Genomic DNA, 15,326 nt, shown 5'->3' with positions numbered 1-15,326 from the left:
CCTCTAGGAAAAGCCGTGGTTGGTGGCCATGCCAGCTTGAAGGAAGGCTGCAAACGCTGGGGAGAGCTGGGAGACAACCAGGGGACGAGTCTCAATCTTTAGCCTAGTGTGGGGAAAAGTCCCTTCTGCCCAGCCCAGACCCATCCAGGGGGCTGTGCTGCAACAGCACGCTGTGTTTTACGATACTTTCTTCAATATTATAAAACAGGGCCTGCAAAATATGAGCTTTCTCAACAGAATTTTGTCAGTTTGGCCTTAGCCAGCAAAGGCCTTAGCACCAATTTTGGATTTATATTTTTGTCCCCTCTCACAAAAACAGGAAGCAAGCATGCATTTATAATAGAGTACAGGTAAAATTTTACTTCTCTTCAACAATATCACTATTCGTATATTCAAGCATATGAGCGATAAGGCCACAAGTATTTGTTATGATGGGGTTTGTGCTTACTGCTGTGGAATTAAACTGAGAATGGTTCCTTAATGTGGTTTGTAAGAGGCATTTTTGGAAAAAAAATAGCATTAGCAAGCATGCTTGCCTTTTTAAATAAGCCTTTGTTCAAAATAAATCAGAACTTTTAAATGGATGCATTTGTTTTTTTCTTTTCTTCTTATACCTTAATTTAAATGCTTCCTTTGTTTGAAAAAGCAAAACAGAGCAACCTCCCCAAAAACTTAGCTCTGTCTTTTCCCCATCTCTGTTCTCTCACTACTGGAAAATGACTTTTGGATGTATTTTGGATGTTTTATACTGGTATATCTGTAGAAAGCTAAACAACCCAAATAACAGACTTCTTGGGTGTAGATGTATTTATAGTGTTAGAAAATGCAGTACTAATAGTATAAAATAGTAGAAGTACAGTACTAAGATTACTATTTTCAGCCATGTCCTAGGGGAGAAAGTCCAGGGCTGGACAGGCAGTCCTGGATTTTCATGGCATTGTTTTGGCATCAGATATTCCTACGGAATTGTTTTTTCCCCATTTTCCCCCTCAAGCCAGAGTGCTGGGCACTTCAGAATGAAGTTTACGTAGCTTCTCTGAAGCAGAAGGAAGAGCATCTGTTACCTTACTCCAAATGCTGGTTCCCAAAATGCTCAACTGCTCCCAGTTTCTAATGTAAACTGCTCATGTTGAATTTTTTCTCAGCTTACAGGTGGTTGCTGAAGGATTTGCTGTTCCTTTTCAGGTCTTTTTCAGTACCGTGTGATCCTTGTTCCTGAGGAATATAAGGCATGTGCAGTTTATGCTCTTAGTAGGCATGTACAATTTATGCTCTTAGCCCTTTATATGTGACTTTTGAAGTGGCTAGCTAATTCAATGTAAATCTGGGGGAAGGATAAAAGTTTTCTAACACCAAGAATACCCAAGGCTCTGTCCTGCAGCATGACCAAGTCCAAAAAAAAGTCCTCAAGAAGGATCAGAAATCCCTCTAATGGGTAAAAACACTTCGGAGCAGCCCAGCTCCAAAGAGTTAATCTAGAAAGAAATCTGAGGTGAGGTAAGAAATAAAGTCTTGAAACACAAAATGATGCAACAGCAGTTAGACTTGGTAGGATTTCTTTCAATTCTCAGTTGACATTTTTAATCTCTATTTGGAGGTGGTCCCCTGGCTTACTACAAAAAGTGGCCTTTCTCCCTGTGAAGAGGAGCATCACCTCTTTCCTCCTGTGTATTTTCATAGAATTAACAAAATTAATGTCCTGGCTTGACAGATGCCAGAACCAAGGGACCCTCTGTTAATCAAATTGTAATGACAACTACGTGACTTTACAAGCCTGAGTTTTATTATATTCTCAGTTTGCAGGAACTTCCCTTAGTTAATTATTGGAAATCTTGGAAGCAGCTTGTTCTGCAGCTGGTTACAAGCATCCTTATAAAAACCAACAGCATCCTGCGTGGATCTCCTTGATTTCAGATTTCAAGCACGCTTGTTGCTGGCGTTATTTCTGTTTAGCCTCAGCAGTTAGTAAAATGTGGTATTTTGATAATAGTTTAGGTAAAAGGAGATACTGACGATGAAAAGTCACCTTTCCCTGAATACAGTACAAATCAAATATGATCTTTTTGTCTGTTTGGTTGTTATTTATCTTCAACTTGCTGCTCTAAGACTCATTCCAAAACGTGCTGTTTCCAGAGCGCAAGGAAGCTCTTCAGTTCTCAGCTCCTCTTCTGCACCAGACTCACTAGACGGCCTGGGACTAGATGGCCTGGGTAACCGTATCCCTCCAGTTCCCCTGCCACCAAGCACAAAGAAATGCAGCTGCTCTATTATTTGGCCTAAGTAAAAGGCAGATAAGGTGCTCGCTAGCGTCAGTGAAGTCTGATACTCCCCGATAAGCAGAAAGCACCTTCTCTAGCAGAGCAAAAACTTCTGGAGGCCATTTTTGGTAATAAGAAATAGGGAAGAAAAAAGCCTAGAACTGTCCAGAGAAACTAATATATCCCTGTGAAAGAAAAACAATGGAAAGTGCATGAGAATTACCATTTTCATTCACTATTTCAAAATCACTTCCCAAAATGCTCTTCCTTGACGGTCTTCCTCCCTGATGTGGGTCCCTAAGGACCAGCTCTCTCCGATGGCACCCTCAGTATTCCCAGTCCTGGGAATTTCCTACCTTTATCTGCCCAGATATCATGAACTAGGGATCCTCTGGACCTCAGTATGTGAGTGCCACTTGTTGGCACTGCAATTTCCACTGTAAATGGGAAAAGATAACAAATATTTAGCAAAACAGATTAACAGATTAACATAAACACTCCTCAGTGTCCTCATACCTTTTACTACTGCATCATTTAAAAGCACCCAAATCAAAGGGGGCGAATGCTTAACAAATATTATTATCCCATAATAATTTGAAATAATAATGAAATAATTTGTATTTGTAATAAATGCAGCAATCCCTGGAGCTGATAGGAAAAGGATGAGAGAGAGAAAAATGGTTGGGTATTTTCATAAATCAGATTTACAAGCGTGTACACACAATGCTGCTTTATTTAAATGACTGTATATAGGAGATGACATTATGTACGAAACTTTATACCAAGGGAGAAAACAAAGACTGGAGAACTGGAGTGTCTGATAGGCGAGTTAAAAGTAAATGCACCTAAGGAGGGTGACAGCACAAGCCCCGTTTCCTTAGGAAACCACATACAAAACGCTTCCACGCTCCTACCTATGGAAATTCTGAAGAAAAATTTGAAAATATGATAAAGTGCAGGCTGGAGGTTTACGTGCAAAAAAAGCAAATTCAGCCCTCACTCGTATTTTTCACTTGTGGTTTTAATGCAAGATCCACATCGGTTTGCAGAAGGGCACACAGCAGTGAAAGCCTGATGCAGAGGGATGCGGAATGGAAAAGTGTCTATTGCCAATCCTTAATTGAAAATAATAATATATATATTTATATATAGTGTATATATATTTTTATATATATATTCTTTCTATGCATTAGCAGCCTGGCTGTGCAAAAAAAAATGATGCTTCTATACAGGTGCAGGACACTAAAACCAAACCCTTCTGATATCACCTTTTCTCTATGATCCCTCCACCTTACGAGGCTTCCCCTGAATCTAAGGTATTTGCCTTAATTTTAACTACATGAAGTAACTACTGCTACTTAATTTTAATTACAACATGCCACATTTTTGGAAATGTCCAAACTCTGTTAGTCAGTTTGGGGCTGAAACACAGTTCCTGGGCAAAAGGGTGGCTCTCAAAGGAGCCCAAAACAGAGGCTGTTTTTCAAAATGTTTTTGGGACAAAGATCAGATGGTAAAATGAAGGGAAAGCCCCCATCTTTCACACTTGATGCTCTAAGAGACAATAAAGAGGCCGGCTGCTTCCTCAGCGTCTGCCTCCAACAGATGCAGAAAGCCGAAGCAGAGCGTAAAAACATAAGGTAGGAGAGGAAAAAAAAGAGAGAGAGAGAGAGGAACTTCCACCTACAGAGACAAGAAACTTATTTTAATGAGTCTTACAAACATCAGCCCTTCCCTTCCCCTTTGAAAAACAGTTTCCGTCGCTCCCCCCTCAACTTTCGGGGCAGTGGAGGCGGCGCGCGGCGCCTCCCCTCAGCTCTTCCCGCCCTTTTCCTCAAGCGGCCGTTACGGCCGTTAACGGCCGCAGCGGTCCCGGCTCGGCGCGCGCGAGACGGGGATTGGACGAGGCGGCGCTACGTCACCTCCAGCGCTTTCCCGCCTCTGCCGGCCGTGGCTACTGCGCAGGCGTGAGGGGAGGTGGGAAGGGGCGGGCGCCTCGGTAACGCGGCGCCTGAGGTAAACAAGGGGAGGCGGCGCTTGGTCGTGTCCGTGAGGGCTGTTCTGGTGTGGACGGGTACTGTGGACCGGGCGCCTGCGCTCGCCGAGCCTTCGGTTCCCGCTCCAGGCAAAGCTGGGGCTGTGACGGGCGAGCGGGCGCGTTTGGGCGCTGCGTTTTTATTTCTGGAGTGTGGATCGGGCGTCCCTGCAGCTGGTGAGGGGAAAAACTGTGGAAAAGCCGCCCTGCTTCTGCACCTCGCTGGCGGCGGGGGAGCTCTCGACAGCTTTATGGCTTCTGCCTTTATGCTGCTGCCTCTGCAAGTGTTTCTCTGGGCTGCTAGCACCACTTTGCAATTGAGAGCATCGTTCCCATGCGAATTTTTCTTGTCCTGCTAAGGAAATCTCATCCTGGCAGAGAAACCCAGAGCTCTGGAGTCAGGCAGAGTTGGTGGACAACGCCACATCCGCAAGTGAATCTTTGTAAGGAAGTTTTGGTTAGCCATGGCACACCTGTGCCTGCTTTGGCAAGGGTCTGATTTTTTTTTTTTTTCTTTTTTTTTTTTCTTTTTCCGACTACAGAAGAATTCGGGAGTTGGGGAGGTGACATTAATGCCTTGCCTGGTGTTTAACCCACTGCGTGCCTGTGTGTTGCAGGGTGCGTCCTCTGGGCTTGATGTGGAGTCCCTCAGCTTGAGAAAAGGACTCACCATGGTAATGCAGCCTTGGTTCTTCTTAAGTGCATGGACAACGTTTCTTTAGGGAGTGGGGTTAATATCCAAAAAGCTCCTTGACGAGGCTGCAGGGCATAAACTGACCTGATAACTCTATGTTTAATGCACATTTTCATGAGATTCTGCTCTCAGCTTTTCTTAGTAAGTTCTAAAGTTCTGCGTATGTCATAAAGCCCCCAGTGGAACTGCTTGTAGGGAATGAAAATTCCGCACAAATACAGAGGTTCCAGCACTTTTGATGACTGCCCAGATGCCCTGGTGATGGTTGTACCTTAAGAAAGAAGAGATCCTGACAGTAACTGAGAGGCCTGCCTTCACAGGCCGAAGAAAAGCTGTGCTCTCTCCAACATCATGCACTTGAGGCACTTGATCACTGATAGTAAAAGAGGCAGCTTTACATCAGAGATGTTCCCTTGTTCTTGCCGCAGACTTATGCCAGCAGCTTGCACTTGTGTGCATGAAAAGCATCTTTTTTATTTTGAAAGACTGGTGTCCTCTGTACAGTTCAAAGCACCACCAGGAACCTAGCTGTGCTCTCCAGATCTGCTGGTGGCCCTGGTGGCAGTGCAGAAACAGGGAGTTTGATTCAGGAGGCTGACTGAAAAAAAAAAAAAAAAAAAAAAAAAACAACAAAATCTTTTAAAATAAACATCTCTGTAGAGCATGTACATTCCATCACATTCAACACTCAACATCACTATTGGACAGAGTTTGTTGAATTAAGATCTGTAAAAAGGTCCATCGTCCTCTCTATGTCTGTATCTGGTACCTTATTTTTGCACTGAAGAGTACTAAGCTGAAAAGGGACTGTTTAGAACTGATGCAGTTAAAAATACACTGATGTGCTGCCTTCCCTTTGTTTATGCCCAGCTGACAGTTACACGTGACCTTTCTGACCACATCTATCCTAATTCTTCCTGACGAAGAAGCCAGCTGATCTGTTTAATTAGCAGTGTGCAAAAAGGCAAATAACACAAATGCATAAATTGGCTTGGTGTGAACTGAAAGTGCTCTTGGCACCAGACTGGGGATCAAATCTTCACAATAAAGACACAGGGCTAACTGTTTCTGTCACCATTTTCTCTCTGCAGGTAGTTAAAGGTAGCAAACCCAAGCGTGGCAAGGGCAAAGGCTCCAAAAAGAAAGCAAAGAAGGTGACGAAGGAAGTGGATGTGCTCAGCCCCGCTGCAATGCTCAACGCCTACTACGTCTGCCACAACGCCCCGGCCTGCTTGGAGCTCCGAGGCTTTTCCTGGCCTGGCTCCCCCAAAAAGAAAGGGAAGAAAGGAAAGTAGTTGGATGCCTGGAAAGCAACAGATACAACAACAACAAAAAAAAAGATGCTCCCCATGGAAGAAAAGACTTTTCTGAGGATTAGCCTCAAACTGACATTTTCAGTGGTTAGCTCAAATAATCTGCTGTGGTTGCTGCCAGGTCCATACAAGGATGCTCTTACTATAGCACAAGCGTGGAGTGATGAGTGGCAAGTGGCCACTTGGCCATCATAGTTTCAGCCCTGGAGCTCAGTTCTATTGGAATAAATCATTGCACCTCAGCAGTCGGAAGGGCTTGGAGCACGTCTGATTCATGCCCGCTCCTGTTCTCTTATGGGGGATCTTGCTGCCCAGGAGGATGTGCTGCACCTCCCATTGCTTTAACTGGGATTGATGGAAACCTGAACATGGAAAGCAGATGCAGTAGGTGTGGTGTCTGCATCAGCATGGACCTGAGAGTCACTCTGAGCTCCCTTTCTGGTCAGCCACAGTGACATCAGCCTCTGTGTGACAGCCCAGGGTTACTTTGCTTGATTTCCTTGCTCTGAATGCAGTGAAGCCCTTGGGAAATGACAAACCAATGTGGCAAGTAAAATAAATCTCCCAGATTCCCAGTCCACACCAACTCTTAAGGATGCAGTGGAGCAATCAGGACAGGAGAACCTGCGTGCTGAACTGATGAAGGCTGTGGTAGGATTGGGGAAAACCGAGGACAGGTGGAATCTTGCAAAAAAAGACTTGGGAAGGGAGAACTTGCAATGGGCTAGAGCTACTCTGGGGCAGGCCCCCCTGTTCTGTAGCATGCCCCATAATAATAATGTGATTGTCCCAAATGGATGAAAATTTGCAAGGCCTTATGCTGTTTTTCCAGCTTGAAGTATTTCCTCTATGAAAAGGTCTTGCCTAGACAAAATCAGAGCTTTGTGGCACTGCCTGCAGGCCCAGTATTGTCATTCCCAGGCTACTGCCCTGCTGAATTTTTCACCTGCCTGCCAGGGAAATCACGGTGGGATCCCATTTCCCTGCTCATTTGCCTGCAGCTGGCACATGCTGCTGAAGCAGAGACGTCCTTTGCTGTACCAGTTTGCTCAATGTGCTGCATAGACTTGTCTCCCTCAGCACTTAAGCATATTCTTGCTTCCCCATCACCCACCAGGAAGTCTCTGGCCACATCGTAGACTTGCAGCTATTTCCTTCAAGTAACAAGGTTTTGAAGACAGTGTTTGCTTTGTCTGTATTTTATTTTTAAAACTACCCCCCCCAAAAAAAAAAAAATTAATCCCACTTTGTATGATAAATTTTCTAAGCACAACTTTTAAGGGACAGGTATTTGGGAGCTTTGGAAAGAACATCCTTGTGGACAGCCACCCCTCACAGCTGCCTCCAACATGGCCATTAGCAGCTGCTCCCATCAAATGCAACTGTCCTAATTAAGCCAAGCCCCTTTTTACATATGTGATAGACCGGAGCTGCAAGGATTTCCGACCAAAGTTTAGTATGCAAAACTGACTGCAGCAAATAACCAAATATCATTGTATACTTCCTTCAATAAACCCTAATTTCTGCGTGATGCAGTTGAGCCCACCAGGTAGTGCCCAGGTAAAAGTCTGTTTTGCCTAAACCCCTCCCAAGAAGCTTTTGAGGGGGAACTGCAGGCTCGGGGGGCTTTGCTTTGGGGCACGGTGCAGCGAACCTTCACAAGGAGGGCTGTGGGGTTAGGGCTTCCTTGCTCAGCTGCTGCCTACGCAAGGTTAGCGCTTCCTGCAAGAAGCTCTTCAGCAAAACCAGGCTGTTAGCAGAGTGGGGGGGACGTAGAACTGCTGTTGCAGCTCGCAAGGATGAGCTACCACTATATATATAAGGGGTTTAAGCAATCGACACGACCTACCACATTTGGTATTTGAATATTTCGAGCTCTGTGTAAGCATCCCTTCTTTATTTTCTCTATTCAGCAATTCCATATTGCTCAGTATTTCTAGCACATTATTTTCACGTTAAGGAAAGCTTGGCCTTAGGCCTAGATTTCTGAGATCTTGTTAACTTATAAATGATTCTTTGCATTTAAAAGTGATGCCTGGACTTACCTATATCTTGCTCAGACATGAGAAAGTTGGTAAATTGCACATATCCTTTTTTGTTTGTTTTTCATCCTTAGAAATGCAGTGGTGGTAAAGAGAGGTGAAGACTTTTTGGTCCTGCATAGTAGGTAATAATTGCTATCTCTATAATAAGGAGGTTATTATGGTGAATTTTTAAATAAAAGCTTTTATCTAAAAACAGTGTCAGAAGAAGAAAGAATCTTTCTGGTAGGAATCTTTCTGCTCCTCTTTCTCTGTCTTTTCAAAAGTTCTCCAGGCACAAAGAGTGTCAATTGATTCCACTTTATGAAATGCTCCTGTCTTTCAAGCTTTCTGTTTATGTTAAACAGGCACAAGTCCAACCCTTCTCCCTTTCACTACGAGCTGTAGAAAACACCAGAAGGAAGAAAAGATTAGACCTTCCTGAGGTGGGTATTCTCTGAGACGCGTTGTCTAGCAATGCTAGAACACTTGGGAATATTCCAAGCTTTCCTGTACATGGAGACATATTAATAAGGTGGTGGTAGTTTTCTGCTTTTTTTTTTTTAATATTATTTGTTAAATTACATAAGTTTTCTAAAGAAAAAGTACAGTGAATTAGCAGACGGGCTTTTCACAGATATTTTTGATGATCCTCATAGAGGAAGCCCACAGGGAGACCTTCCCTGCTCCAGACGTCCACAACCATATGTTAAAATCGCAAGAGAATCTTGTGAAGAAAGTAGCTTTTTCCTTATTTTTTAGGTTTAGGCTGCACATGTTGTTGTTAAAGGTAAGCAATATTTAGTTCTTTAAAAATAAAGCAGTCCTTTAAGTTTGCAGTGTTCTTTCCAGCTTATTGCTGTATGACCTTAGGAGAAACATAGTTGAAAGGATTTTTAATTTACAGTCTGATCCTATATTCAGGATTAAGCTAGAGTAAACTGAGTGTGAAATCCTTGGGTTTTTTTTTTTAATGAAAAAAAATACTTCAAGAGAGGGCTAGCATCACCATTTCTCCTGTCTCCTAGCTCTACTTTTCACTTAAAAAAAAGAAATTATAAAGCAAAATTTAAAAGTTCAGGAGAACACATGGTTAAAGTGGTTGCATTGGAGTGGCCATGAGTATAAGTTATGAAGGAAAATGCATACTGAGATGTTAAACCAGAGGTATGGAAATAGTCAACACACCTGTAAGAGACTTCAGGTGGGCTCATTGCATTAGTTATGCTGGGATCTCTTTATAGGTAAAAGGGAGATAGAAATGGGCACGTGGGGCCTGACCAAGTGCAGTACTTTTAGCCCCGACTTCACGATAAGTACCTTAAAAATGGGCACCTGCATCAGGGATGTTGCACTTGGCCAGATGAATTCCCTTCTTGCCCACCAATTCAGACATAAAGGCATTTGAAGGGGCTGCTGCTGGACCAAAAATCCTGCGTTTCTTTTTCACATTCATGGGAAACTGCTCATTTCCATATGCAGAAAAAATGCTCTATTTTCTCTTCCTTCCCCACAGGGTCGGTGGGTGTCCCTCCATAGCATGTGATGCAGCACAGTTCATGCGGAGCACACAGCCACAAGCACTTGGATTGCTTCGCTGCCCAGCAGGAATGATCTGGCTCCCTTCTTATTTACAGAAATGTGTTGTCTGCGATGGCTGCTGTGAGTTTCTCTTCATGGCAGTTCAAATCGCTATGTAGGTCAGCTGTGGTTCTTGGAAATGCGGGATGTTTATGCAGGCAGGGAATTCCTGTTTTGTGCCATATGTTTCTGATGAGGCTGGGAATTTCCCACTCTTGATTTAATGTTGAGAGGGTTGTGGAGGAGCAAGAGGGGAAGCTTTGCATGAGTAGGAAGGATCTTGCCATCAGAGAAGGGGAGAGACCCGCTGGGAGGATCTGCTTTCCCGTCTGCAGTGTTTTGCTGAGCAGTAAGCAGATTTTAGCAAGCCCCAAGACAGCAGAAGTAAAGGCTGGATCGTGCTGTAGATGAAAGCTGTGACATTCCCATGTTCTTCATTTGACCCTTTTGTTTAAAGTGAGTTATCTTACAACATCGTGATCAGCTTCCATCAACTGTAACAAACCCATGAAGATGTTAGATGTCTGAGCTGTTAAATAACTTGAGGTTCTCCATTACCTCTTATGGGACAGTACCCTGAGCCAAGCAGTGGTTGTCTTGTGGCTAAAAACATGTTGTATTTCCATAAAAAAAGGCTTTGATCTCTCAGGCATTTTATGGAAACTTCTGTGACAAAACATGACAGGACACGGTATTAGGAACTTCTGCTTAGTCCAAATACTTGGGAGCAAGAGGAATGCAGGGATGAAAATGGACGTACAGTGGCAGAGGGACCATTGTGGAGCTTCACTTTTAAATCAATTTTGTGCATCCTCTGGAACCAAGGAGAGCTCCCTGGCCTCCTCACTCTCCTGGAGTTAGGAGAAAGTGGGAACACAGCCATAAAAAAAGAGGCTTTTCTTCATACAGAATGAAAGATCTTTTCTGTAACCCGGAGCAAACAGACAGGATCCCCAACACAATAACCCTTGTGCTTGCCACAGTGTTTGAGTCACCTGGCCTGAAAGGAGGTTCTTGAAAGGAGGGATCCTTCTTATGTCGCCTATTTTGGCTCCTGGGATGCTTCCCCAGGAATCTGGCAGTTTCTGAAAACAGATAAAATATTTTGGAAGTACCTGATAATTATAGATTCCCTTTTGGGAGCTGTCCAAGGAGTAGCTCTGTTCTCTTAGACATGTGTAAGTGCTTTGACTACTCATCTTTTTCTGTTGTCTTACACAAGGGGCTTGGATCATTTCATGACAACCAGCAGAGATCAGAGTAGAATAAATAGGTAACATTTTGAGCTCTTTAGTGGCAGCTGAGATTCTTCTTACGTTTCTCTACCTAGGATTGCACTTAGAGCTTGCACTTTTAATAGTTGGTACTTTTAATATTCTGTACTTTCAATAGTCTGTGAGACTTCAGATTTGTGACCTCCTGGATGCATCTCCAGCGAGCTCCTGAGTGTCTAAATCTTTAGATGTCTTATAATTGTTTGGGAATGAAGGAAATCCAGTAGGGGTGACAGAGCCACAACAAGGGGCGGCTGTCCAGGTTCATCCAGCTCTGGCACTTCCAGGACGCGGTGATGTTAATTCTGAGCTTACCAATGGTCACAACCTGGAGTTGTGAGGGGACAAACCAGCTGGAGCTACTTGGGCTGACAGTGCTGGACAGTCCTTTGATCCAGCACTGTTCTGTCCAAGACTGGAACCATCAAATCAGAGCGGAGCTGCTGCGATCTCCTGCCTGGGGGCTTCTCCCGGAATACCCTGTCATTCTGTGTCTGTGGATCTGAGCCACCTGAAGATGATGCGTGGGCAAGAGGAGCAGAAAACCGGCTGTTTGAACCTGCTGTAACCCCCTGCCTTCCTGCTGCGGCAGCAGACAGACCTTGGCCAGCTGCTCCTCTGAACTGTCTGAGCTCCTGGTGAAGGTGACCCCAATCTCACCTGTCCTGGGAGCATGATCAATATTTCACTAATGTCACAGTGACAGGCAAAACAAAAACCTTTTTCCCTTACACACAGCCTAAGCTACAAATTAATTGTATTTTCCTGTGGCTTCTGGTTATCGAACAAGGAAAATACGGGTTGTTGCTGTTTCTATAATGATCTTTCATACAGTGGAAGATTGTTTTTGTCCTCCTTTCCATTAAACTCCCTATTTTCAGGTCATTAGGATATGAAAGTACAATACTTCCAGCCTTTTTTTTCCCCTATGATACATTTCCAACCTGTTATTATTCTTGTTGTTTTGCTGTGCTCCATAATGGTGCTGCTTCATCAGCACAAGGTGACAATTAACACCTTTGAAGTGTAATTTTTATTCTCCTCACATGTTGCTACACGGCAGAGTCATAAAACTGAGATGCCTGGGATTAAACTGCCCTAGATTTCAATGTCTGTAACGTAAGCAAGAGCATCTGGAAGACTAGATTATTGAATTCGTAAAGTCAGTAGAGTTTAGTGTGTAATTTTTCTGATCGCATGTACATAAGGAATTCAGAATAACATGAATTGTGCCCTGATTCCATTCATTGTGAAAAACAAAATGTCTTGTTCACATACAGAAAACCTCATCTAGTGAGATCTGTTCTACTCTCTGCAATATGTAAGATTTTACTGGAGAAGAAAATTCAGGTTTAGTGTGAAAATAGAAATGGAAGTTCTTCATAAAATGATGAATCCAAAGAGACTGATATAGTCAGGGCTTGGAATTCCTCAGGGATATGGGTTGAAGGACATAAAAATGGATATCAGAAAACTTGAAAACGCCTGTGATTCTGTGATCTTGGGCAATGAGGCAGAATATTTGCTCCAGAGAAAACATGCTGCTGAGAGAAGACATGAAAACTGTTATTTTTGGCTCAGTGCAATGGTCCCCTCAGTCTCTAAAGAGTCAATCACATTTTCTGCAGCTCAAAAGAAGGCTGAAAATCCCAGAATTAATTCTTTAGCTGATGCCACTACCAGTCTAAGCCAGTGATCTGAAATGGGGACTGTAGGAATTCAAAGACTTCAAAACCCGGGTGAGTTCAGAGCTTCCTCCCTCTTTGCTTCAATCTGGATTGCCTAGACAGAGCGTGGCCTCTTAAAGATTTTTAAGAACAGGTTTCCTAGGGCAAATTTGGGTGTAGCTGTTCCTACTTTGGAGCAGTGCAGTAGCCTAGATGAGCATGAGCTTGGATATTTTAAAGGCAACTGGTCCTCTGTATTTTCTTGTTTTACTGCTGTCAAAATTTCTACCTTGAAGCAGTCTTGAAAACAACATTTGTAAGATTTGAGCTTCCTCTTTTTGGAAGGCCTTTGAAACGAGCCCTTAACACCTACATTTTTCCCTAAGGAACCACAAGCGATCTCAGCCACATGACACTTTGCGGGAGGACACGCGCCTGGACCAGCTGCAAATACATAGGCCCTTGTTTTGTACACAGTATGAGGCATGCCCAAGATCTAAGGAGGATCCCACAGATTTATCAGATAGTTTTCCATCTGAAAACCATTTTCCAAATAGACAATTTTCCAGAATTATTTTCCAAATGGACAACAGAACATTCTGAAAGACACAGACCTTCCTCTAAACCCTATGAGCATCTTTGAGCATGCCGCGAAGTGTGTTGTGCCATTAAAGGCCACCAACCCAATGCCAAGCAATCCACAGTGAGTATTGATGCTCTCCTTCACCTTGCAACTCCCCTCCTCCCACGGCCACTGTTTTGTGCAAACACCTATGAAGAGAATGATATAAAAATGAAAATGAGCTGAAACGGCGTTGTAAAGGTCTGTGAGAGATGTTCTAATATTTTGCTAGAAAGAAGCAACACAGCCATTGCCTGTCAGGCATCCTGGTTCAGAGAACAAAAATACACCCCGGCTTCAGCACATCTGAGCCGCGGAGGAGTGGAGCAGAGCTCAACAGTTCCTCAAAGAGGAAGCGCGGTCGTCTTGGGCTTATCTCTCCCACCCAGATGTAAGCTCAGCCCTTCTCGCTCCCACTGGCAAGGCCAGCCAGGGGAAAACGGCCTCGCCTGCTGTGCAGCTTAGGTGAGGTTGTCTTGAGTAATGAAGAAAAGCAAATTGTGCACATCTAGCTCGGCGCAGGCGCTCTTCTTACTGCTCAGGGAAATTATTTCCCAAAGAAAAGTGGGCGAGACCTGAAGAAACATCTCACAAAGACAGGCCCGGTCTCTGCAATAGGTCCCGCACAGCACGTTACTCATAAGCTGAGCCCGCGGTAGCAGGAGAGCAGCAGTGCCCAGGTGTCCTCCTGGTGAGCACTGGGACTAGTGAGGAAGAACTTCTTTACTATGAGGGTGACAGAGCAGTGGAACAGGCTGCCCAGGGAGGTTGTGGAGTCTCCTTCTCTGGAGGTCTCCAAAACCCACCTGGATGCCACCCTGTGCCACATGCTCTGGGTGTCCCTGCTTGAGCAGGAAGGTTGGGCTAGATGATCTCTAGAGGTCCCTTCCAACCTCAACCATTCTGGGATTCTGTGATTCTCTGACTACCCAGCACTTCCAGCAGCAGCACAGTCCTCACACAGCACAAGCCTCTGCAGGGAAATTGTGGATCCCCACACCACAAGGTGGCTAATCTTGTCCTAAAATGTGCTTAAAAAATAAAAATCCTCGCTAATGTATTTAAAAATAAGCTTTAGGCAAAGTGCTGGGACCAGGGAGGAGATGCCTTCCTGGCAAAGTTCCTGCTCATTTCTTCCCTTTTAGTTGTCTTTTCTGTGTCCCTCCACTGCAGCGGCGGAAAATAATAAGGTAAAAAATGCCCTAACAGGTAAATTTGCTGCCCCCTGGACTATTGCCAGGTACCAGGTGTATTGATGTAGCATTCAGCCCCTAAGGGAGAGGGATGAGATTGGAGCCTCTTGGCTGCCACAGGACAATCTCAGATGTGCTCCACCAACCTGGCTGTTCATAAGCCACGCAAATCTGCTTTACTGTACATTACCAAAAAAACAATTTTGCAATGGCTTCTGTACTAATGGAAAGCAATGGGTGTGTATTTTTCCCTCTCTGAAAAACAGGGAGAGAAGGAAAAAGCCCACCAGCTGTGTCTGTAGTCTTTCCCTACAGTCTGCAGCATATGTGTTAAAAAACTGCTCGGTTGCTTCTGCTAACTCATCCGGGTGTTTTGTTGGCAGCGCAGCGGGTGAATCAGTTGCTTTCCTCCAAGCTCAAGATGAATAAGAACTCCATGTGAAAAACACCCATGGACTTTTTCTCTCTGGATGCAGGAAGCCAAGAGGCTGGGATCCCACCTTGTAACGCTGACAGGCACAGGCAGCTTAACAAGTGCCACAAGGCAGACGTTTTAACTACGAGGCAGCCGGGACATCGTGTGGGAAAGAGCCCCGGAGTAGAAGTGCTGCCAGGAACGTGTCTTCCCCAGCAGCACCATGTGCAGCTCCGGCAGTTCCAGCGAGTCG

The 15,326-nt window shown here is 44.3% G+C and overlaps 1 protein-coding gene across 4 annotated transcripts; it reads left to right on the top strand.

Annotated features, from left to right (window-relative positions):
* Positions 1-4,246: 4,246 nt before the first annotated feature.
* Positions 4,247-15,110, top strand: SMKR1 (small lysine rich protein 1). 4 transcript variants are annotated; one of them, XM_026044304.1, is made up of 6 exons: positions 4,247-4,274; positions 4,911-4,967; positions 6,079-6,951; positions 8,417-8,467; positions 8,690-8,767; positions 9,838-11,157. In XM_026044304.1, exons 2-3 carry the CDS (start codon positions 4,965-4,967, stop codon positions 6,280-6,282), a joined length of 207 nt encoding a protein of 68 aa, XP_025900089.1. In that variant the 5' UTR covers positions 4,247-4,274; positions 4,911-4,964; the 3' UTR covers positions 6,283-6,951; positions 8,417-8,467; positions 8,690-8,767; positions 9,838-11,157. The 4 variants fall into 4 exon arrangements, 2 of the variants coding, with proteins under 2 accessions (XP_025900089.1, XP_025900088.1); XM_026044303.1 differs by lacking the exon at positions 4,247-4,274 and adding an exon at positions 4,323-4,470; XR_003250253.1 differs by lacking the exons at positions 4,247-4,274; positions 4,911-4,967; positions 6,079-6,951 and adding an exon at positions 15,047-15,110 and having other exon boundaries at positions 7,545-8,467; positions 9,838-9,983.
* Positions 15,111-15,326: the final 216 nt, after the last annotated feature.

The sequence above is a fragment of the Nothoprocta perdicaria genome, unplaced genomic scaffold, assembly GCF_003342845.1.
Source record: "Nothoprocta perdicaria isolate Ctin4 unplaced genomic scaffold, notPer1 scaffold_359, whole genome shotgun sequence".
In the NCBI taxonomy this organism is placed as follows: Eukaryota; Metazoa; Chordata; class Aves; order Tinamiformes; family Tinamidae; genus Nothoprocta; species Nothoprocta perdicaria.
Note: the sequence above shows the minus strand (reverse complement) of the source record. Positions and strands in the feature narration are given on the sequence as shown.